The sequence below is a fragment of the Monocercomonoides exilis genome (assembly GCF_001643675.1).
Source record: "Monocercomonoides exilis strain PA203 chromosome Unknown scaffold47-789622, whole genome shotgun sequence".
Classification (NCBI taxonomy): Eukaryota; Preaxostyla; order Oxymonadida; family Polymastigidae; genus Monocercomonoides; species Monocercomonoides exilis.
Window position 1 is genome coordinate 311,569 of NW_027150592.1, and position 8,231 is coordinate 319,799.

The 8,231-nt window shown below is 33.2% G+C and overlaps 3 protein-coding genes across 3 annotated transcripts; 2 read left to right on the forward strand and 1 right to left on the reverse strand.

Moving 5' to 3' along the window:
• Nucleotides 1–4,336: 4,336 nt before the first annotated feature.
• On the forward strand, nucleotides 4,337–5,654 carry MONOS_6772 (uncharacterized protein; the record flags this gene model as incomplete). Its single annotated transcript, XM_067877032.1, has 5 exons — nucleotides 4,337–4,388; nucleotides 4,466–4,770; nucleotides 4,866–4,989; nucleotides 5,072–5,392; nucleotides 5,500–5,654. 5 exons carry the CDS (start codon nucleotides 4,337–4,339, stop codon nucleotides 5,652–5,654), a joined length of 957 nt encoding a protein of 318 aa, XP_067721393.1.
• Nucleotides 5,655–5,656: 2 nt separating this feature from the next.
• MONOS_6771 (uncharacterized protein) lies at nucleotides 5,657–7,334 on the reverse strand (the record flags this gene model as incomplete). The annotated part of the gene is made up of 3 exons (XM_067877031.1): nucleotides 5,657–6,762; nucleotides 6,823–6,847; nucleotides 7,155–7,334. The coding sequence occupies 3 exons, from the start codon at nucleotides 7,332–7,334 to the stop codon at nucleotides 5,657–5,659; spliced, it is 1,311 nt and encodes a 436-aa protein (XP_067721394.1).
• Nucleotides 7,335–7,395: 61 nt separating this feature from the next.
• MONOS_6770 (uncharacterized protein) lies at nucleotides 7,396–8,064 on the forward strand (the record flags this gene model as incomplete). Its single annotated transcript, XM_067877030.1, has 1 exon — nucleotides 7,396–8,064. The coding sequence occupies one exon, from the start codon at nucleotides 7,396–7,398 to the stop codon at nucleotides 8,062–8,064; it is 669 nt and encodes a 222-aa protein (XP_067721395.1).
• Nucleotides 8,065–8,231: the final 167 nt, after the last annotated feature.

The following is an 8,231-nucleotide window of genomic DNA, read 5'->3' on the forward strand; positions in this document are numbered from 1 at the left end:
AAACATCTCCAAAGAAATAAAACTGTTGAAGAATCAGCATTTCAAAAATTGTTTTATATTTGGAGGAAAATATGAACTTACAAGCTTTTTATGCACAAAGCATATAAAAATTGTTTCACTTATAACCTTATTAAACTTTATCAGATTTCAAAATAAATAAGATTTTCATATATTTAAACTAACATCATTGAAATAATAACATTATGTTTTGTGACCTCACATGTATTTCAAAAAATAAACCCATTTATTTCACATTTTTTGATCACAAAAAGTTTATCTGATGTGCATAATTTTTCAATGAAAATGCCTGAAGTTATATAATTTTGTCCCATTTCAATATAATCACCCGAATTATTGGGATTTAATTTTTCATTATTTTCATTAATATTGAAAAGTTACGGTATTTTAATCACTTTCCGACGCTCAACCAATGGAAGGTTTTATTTAAAAAATGTTTTTTTTTAAAAATCAATTTGATTAATTGAGAATATGAAGTTCAACAACTAGCATTCTAAATCAAATTACATTTTGTGAAATGCTTTCCTTTGAAAAGTGTTGAAGCCACTTTTTTGCACTTTTTAAGACTGAATGAGAGACCCAAACTGTTCAGCTTCACAAACGAAGCAAAAGGAAAGTACTTATTACATGAAAAGTATTTCTTATCGAAAAGATTTATCACGATCTCCACCAACGTGATTATTGAAATAATTCTCCTTCAACATCTTCTTCTTCTCATTCTTTTAAAAATAATTATTATCATCATCAAATTCCACTGGAATTCATTTTTATCTTCCTCTTTTGCATCTTTATTGAATAAGAAATGAATAAAGGTTTATAAATCAGCATTCAAAACAAAAGAATTTGTTTGTTACAGGAAATGTTAACAAAGAAAGTGTAAGCGATGAGAATCATTATTTGAATATCTAAAGAAGACAAAAAAGAAAACAAAGACAAGAAGAAAAAGAATAAGATGAAGAAATGGTTTATGCTGAATAATCAGAGTTAAACACATTGACTGCTTTCGCAAACAAAATTCTTGCAGAAGCAGATGTGAGGAAAGAACGAAAGAAAAAAGGAATGAAAAAGAGAGATAATGTGAATTAAATCTGATGGTGCTCTTTGGACGAGCTTGGAGACAAAGTGAACAAAAACCCATTTGATGAAAATGCGGAAATAAAGAAAGGATTCGAATTTCAACACATATTATTACAGCAAAAGATAACCGATTTATTTGGTGTTGCAACATAAAAATTTGATTGAAATTGTGCTTCACATTTTCAAACATTAATTCTCTAATACGAAGGAAACCATCTTTTCACCAAGCAAAAATATTGGTGATTATTTTTGAAATCATATCTTTTATTGGAGTGTTGATTCTTTAATTATTTTATTTCTTAGGAAATGAATTCTTCAATAAAATGAAAAATGCTTGATAATTGTTTTTATAAATTTGATGTTTGAGAAAATTTGCATGAATTAAGTATATTTGAAAAGAGTTATAAAATTTTTGTGTTCATTTATCATTATTCAAAGAGAATTTTCATTTCGAGTTTTTTGATATGTTAAATGTGGATTCAAAAATCATCACCCATATAGATGGAAATATTATCACAATTTATGGAATAATAAAAAAATAACATTCATTTAGCATTTTTGTGTTTTTAATAAAATTGTTGCATTCGTTTGTCCATCCAATTACAAAAAATCATCAGAAAGAATTTCAAAAATATTGCATTGCCTCATTTCCAGCTGTCATCATAGGAAATAATATTTCAAATTTTATAGAAAATGTTCACTCATTGAACTCTCAATCAGTGCATGAATATTCCAGTTTTAAAAAAATTATTTGATCGTGGAATCCATAACAACAAACTTAGAAAAAACAAAGCGTTCTTTTTCTTCTAAATCACAAGCCGAAAATGCCATCGCAAGATAGAATGGTTTGAATGCATATATTACTATGGTCTTTTTGAGTTTTTTATTTTTCATTAATTTCTTCTGTTCAAACATATGCGAATTCAATGTGAATGCCTAAATCTTCTTGTTTTCTGACTGCAATGTATTTTCAAAAATGCAGACGGAGAATGCCACTCAAAAATGCACTGGTTTGCAAACATATTTGCTTTTTGAATTTTTGCTTTTTTCTTTTTATTCTTTGTTTTTTATTGAAGAATTGCTTAATGAACTGGAAGGCTGCACTGAAATTGAACAGAAAGTTAAAATCCTTGAAATGAATAAAATGATTGATGAAACGAATGAAAAAGAATTCAAGTCTATTTTCGGGATTGAGCTGTTTGACAAAATACCAAAATGATTGAAGAAAAGAATTTGACAATTGAAAATGCAGCTTCATTTCTAAAACACTTAGGTTATTGGAAAATAATTTATCAAGTTGATGAAGATGAACTTTTTTATTCCCAGCTGCTCAAAAGACTCAAGAAAGTGATTCTTGAAGAATATGGAAAAAGAGAAAAGAACGAAAAGTTTTTGGTTGATCTCAGCAAATGCTATCTTTTTCTCAATTATTTTCTTGGAGATTTATCAAAAGAAATGACAGAAATTTGTGTGCCTTGCCTTCTGAAAGCTGCATTGACTAAAGATGTGACCGAAGAAGCTCAAAAAGAAGTGGAAATGGCTTTGCTGGCATTAAGCTGCATTTGTGAATTTTGTGCATGAACGCTTCTTTATGTTTTATTAATAATCTTTTTCAACATATTTTTTAAATAGAAAGTGAAATATGAATTGTATGAAAAGGAGACGAGTGAAATCATCAAATATCATCAAGAATATCGCAATCTGACGCGACTTGCCTTTCAATCAGCTTTGCAATTTTTGGTTTATAGATTGAAATATCGCAAAAGCTTAGAAAAAGTGATTATGAATGAACTTCATTTCATGAGAGAAGCAATAAAAGAACAAGAAGAATTAAAAAAATGTGTAAATTGAAAAAGAAAAGAAGAAGAAGAAGAAGGCGAAAAAGAAATGATAGAAACGAAGATTGTCGGTCGATAGTTAAATGTTATTTTGGGTTTTTTTTATCATTGCAATTTGCATGATGATGAGGCATTAATCAGACTAATTTGTTGCCTTGTTGGATTGTGCAAAGCAGTGAAAGAGCATGAAAGAGAAATAATCGTTTGGATCATTTTGATATAAAATCTTTTAGCACGTAATGAAACTGCAGACCTTGATATCTTTGTGAATTACGGAGCTGTTGGTGCTATTTTTGAGATAATACGAAGAACAACGTTGAATGATTCAACCGCAAGAAATTGTTTGACGTGTTTAATGGAGACTTCGGAAAGATTGAAAAGAAAGGAGAACGAAGAAATGAAAGAGGCAAAAAGAAAGGCAACAAAAAGGAAATTGTTTGAAAAATTGGAAGAAGAAGGATTCGAAGATATCATCACAAGCTTTCAAACTATATTGGAATATTTTAACAGAGTTTACAATTCTCAATTATCAATAAATTTTGAAGACTATTCTGTAAATTGATGGTTCATTCGCTTTTTGATTCACTCCATTTGACATTGATCTGAACATCTGTTCGCTTTTATCGAATTCGAGAAAAAATAACTTTCTCTTCAAAAAGAAATTACATTCAACGCTTAATTTTGCTTTTAAGGATTTTCTGAAGCAAAAAATTGAGTTCATTGATTGCGTCCAGGTTTTTTTTTTGATCTGGTAAGTTTGCTTTCTTTTCTTCTCTTCCTTCTGTTTCTCTTCCTCTTAATTCTTCTTTTTATTCTCTTCGCCAATTTAATTCTTCAATATTTCCCTTTCATTTCAATCGTATTCTCCAATTTGGACTTAGATTGAAAAAACTCCAATAAGATGTTTTGATTGATGATGAAGAAGTGTAATTGCTTTGAATGACGTTGCAGTATCGAAAAAAAGTTTAATATTTATTTGACAAATATAGAAGAACATTATTTTCAGAGTTTTTAATTCAAAAGTCAAACGTTGAACCATTTTGATAAAACTTATTTTTCAACATAACAATTTTGTTTTAATTATCCTTTTATGTTTCAAAAGTTCTGAAAACAAAAAGAAAACATAAATTTTTTTCGAAGTGTTTTATCAACGAAAACAAAAACTGAAATATTCAATTTTGTATCACATTTTTGGAAAACAATCGCAAAAACGACAAATATTATTTCAAATAAACACAAGCAAATTTTCAAACAAATTTGAAAACAAACACCAATATTCATTTTTAAAAAGTCCAACCATTATATTGTCTTTAACAAAGTTTGATTCATCAATAATTGCTTTTTTCCACGTTATTCTGCATATTTATATTAAATATTTTCTTTACAAACGTAAGATAGCTTTGATGGCAAAATCTCAAGCAGAAAAGAGATTTGAGCAATTTTTATTGGATGAATGTTTGCAGTTTTTTGTTTTTGCAAAGTTGCTAAATTTGACTCACCTATAAATTTATCTATGCATTTCACTCTGAAAGATAAATCTGTGAAGTTTTTGAGGAATGTTGATGAGTGCAGGGTGTTCAGCACAGTGAAAGAAAATGGAGAAAAGAACATTTTGAAGCATTACCATTTTGAAGACAAATTTTGTTTGGCAAATGAACAAATTAACTTGAAGCTTTCGAAAGCGAAAACAATCAAAAGTCCATATACTGAAAACATTGTAGAAGCAACATTTGATGATGATAACGAATTGCGCATTATTTTTGAGTACTGTGAAGGAACTTTACTGAAAGATGATATTGAGAAGAGAAAAAAACACTGGAAATACTATTCTAATGAGGTTTGCACATTGCATTTATTGACAATGTTATATTTGCAGTTTATAAAATAATATTATCAAAAAAAATCAATTTTTAATTTTTTCATTTGTTGAAGGAATTGTGGACTATCATTACAGAACTTTTGCTGGGGCTTTTTGAATATGTCAAGATGGGTTTGAAGCATGGTAACATTCATTCGAACAACATTCGTCTGACCCCTGATGGACACGTGAAACTAGGCATGTGAAAAAGTTTTTCCTTTTTTTTTTAAATATTCAACACAAATCTGAATATGAAAACGTTTTTGATTTTATCAATCAGGAGAATTACGAATCAAGAAGCCATCATCTGCGTTGGGACAAGCATCCGCTTCGTCTTCGAGTTCATCTTCATCGGCTGTTCAAGCGTTTTCAGACTCAGCAACCGATCTCAGGCAACTTGGAATGGTGCTCTTTGAATTGTGCACGCTCCATCCTTTGTCATCAAATGATTTGGATGAATTGTCATTGAATGGCTCAAGGAGATTTGTTGAGAATCACTTCAGGGATTCAATTGACAAAGGGATTGTGTCGCTAATATCGATTTTGCTAATCCACAACCCAGACAGCGAATTAGACTTGATCGACGTGCTAACTTATCCGAGTGTGATGTCTAAACTTCCAAGACAAGACAAGACGAAACTGGAAACATACGAACCGACACATCCCAGCCTCGGAACTAGCTTCAACGACACAAATGGAAACTGGCAGAAACACAGAGATTACCCACAAAGCACACAAAGAGGCGAACGCAGAGAACATCTGATGAGGGATACGAAGAGCAGCACTACAGATATGAGCGCATCTGTGGCTCTTTTGATTCAAGAGAAAGAAGAGACCGAGAAGAAGGTCAAGTTGCTGACTGAATTTAATGAAGAGCTGAAGGGGAGGATGGGTATGATGGAAAGACAACAAAAGCAGTGTCAGAGGCAACAACAAGAGCAACTTCAGCAACAACAAAAGCAATTGCAGCAACAGCAACAACAGCAACAACAACGGCAACTACAAGAACTGAAACAACAACAGCAGCAACAACATCAAAAACAACTGCAACAATTGCAACAATTGCAACAATTACTACAACAGCAACAAAAGCAACAGCAGCAGCAACAACAGCAATTGCAACAGTTGCAACAACAATTGCAATTGCAACAGCAAAAGCAGCAGCAGCAACAACAACAGAAGCAGCAACAACTGCAACAACTGCAGCAATTGCTACTGCAGCAACAACAAGAGCAACTGCAACAACTTCAAGAAATGAAACAACAACAACTGCGACAGTTGCAACAACAGCAAGAACTGCAGCGACAACAGCAACAGCAACTACAAGAACTGAAACAACAACAACTGCAACAACAGCAACAGCAGCAGCAACAACAAAAGCAAATGCAACAACAATTGCAACAGCAGCAGCAACAATTGCAACAGTTGCAACAACAGCAACTGCAAGAATTGCAGCAACTACAAAAGCAAATGCAACAACAACTGCAATTGCAACAGCAAAAGCAATTTCAACAGTTGCAACAATTGCAACAATTGCTACAGCAGCAGCAGCAACAACAACAACAGCAACAGCAAGAACTTCAACAGCTACAACAACAGCAGCAGCAACAACAAAAACAATTGCAACAACTGCAAGAACTGCAACAATTGCAACAGCAGCAGGAACAACAACAAAAGCAGCAGCAGCAACAGCAAGTACAAGAACTGAAACAACAACTGCATCAGCAACAACAACTGCAACAACAGCAACAAAAGCAACAGCAGCAGCAACAGCAGCAACAATTGCAACAGTTGAAACAACAACTGCAATTACAACAGCAAAAGCAACAGCAACAGTTGCAACAACTGCAAGAACTTCAACAGCAACAACAGCAGAAGCAGCAGCAGCAACAAAAACAATTGCAACAGCAGCAGCAGCAGCAACAACAGCAGCAGCAAAAGCAATCGCAACAACTGCAAGAACAGCAGAAACTTACCAATGATATCCTCAACTTCTTGATATTTCTTCTACGCGGAGAAACAGAAACTGACAAAAGTCGTGATCTTCTCGAAATGCCTAAGATGCACCGAAAAATGATGGAAGAGTGCGCTGCTTCAATAGACAGTGAATTGGCTTCTTCTTCTTCTCCAATTTCTTCCTCTTCCTCTTCCTCTTCCTCTTCCTCTTCCTCTTCCTCTTCCTCTTCCTCTTCCTCTTCCTCTTCCTCTTCCTCTTCCTCTTCCTCTTCCTCTTCCTCTTCCTCTTCCTCTTCCTCTTCTTCTTCTTCTTCTTCTTCTTCTTCTTCATCCTCCTCTTCTTCTTCCTCCTCTTCTTCTTCCTCCTCCTCTTCTTCTCTTCCTTCTTCTCTTCCTTCTTCTTATACTTCTTCCTCCTCTTTTCCTTCTTTTCTCTCAAGAGTTTTTAGTTGGGTTTCTCCTCCATCATCAACTACTTCTTCTTCCACTTCTTCTGTTGCTTCGCCACAGTTATCATCCACATTAGCATCAACAAAGTCTTTAAATGTGACTTCAACTTCTTTTCTATCTTCTTTTTTTGATTCCATTTTGATGACTTTTCATTCTCTTTCTTTTGGTGTAAGTTCATTTTTTGATTCATTTTTTGATATGTTTTCTTCCGAAAAGGAGGAATCAAAGAAACAAGAAACAAGAAAAGATGATCTTTGTCATTCAACAACATCTTCTTCTTCTTCCTTTTCCTCTAACCCTTCTCCCTCCTCCTCTTCTTCTTCTAATAGATCATCTTCTTATCCTTCTTCTTCTTCTTCAAATAGGTTGTTATCTTGTCCTTCATCATCTTCTTCTTCCTCAAATCCGCTTTCCTCTTCCTCTTCCTCTTCCTCTTCCACTTCCTCTTCCTCTTCCGCTTCCGCTTCCGCTAATCCTTCTTCTTTTCATTCTTCTTCTAGCAGGATATCATCATCATCATCATCATCCTCATCATCCTCATCACCACCACCACCACCATCATCATCATCTTCATCATCATCTTCTTCTTCCACTTCTCTTTTCTCTTCTGCTAATTTTCACCCTCCTTCTTCATCTTCTTCGTCTTCGGCTCATTTTAAAGACGATGCATACGAAATTCATGTTGTTCAAGATGAAGATGATGATATTCCGATTGTTTATTTGAGAAGTACATTACGGCTGCTGACAGACAAAAGCAACGCGCCTTATTTAAGCATTGATGAAGACACTGCAACGTGCTTGGCATCTGATAGAAACTTTCTGGTGACTGTTGACAAGACTTTGAGCAAAGTGTGCGAATTAGAGTGAGTAAATGAATGAGTAAGTGAGTGAATGGATATATAATTATGTGTATTTATTTTCTAATGCTATTTATTAGAAATTGTGCCATTTTTTTGTTTGGAAATGCAATTTGTTCGCTGTTCTATTTATTATTTGATATGTCTGCCTTTCATTCTCTTAAATTGTTGATTGTC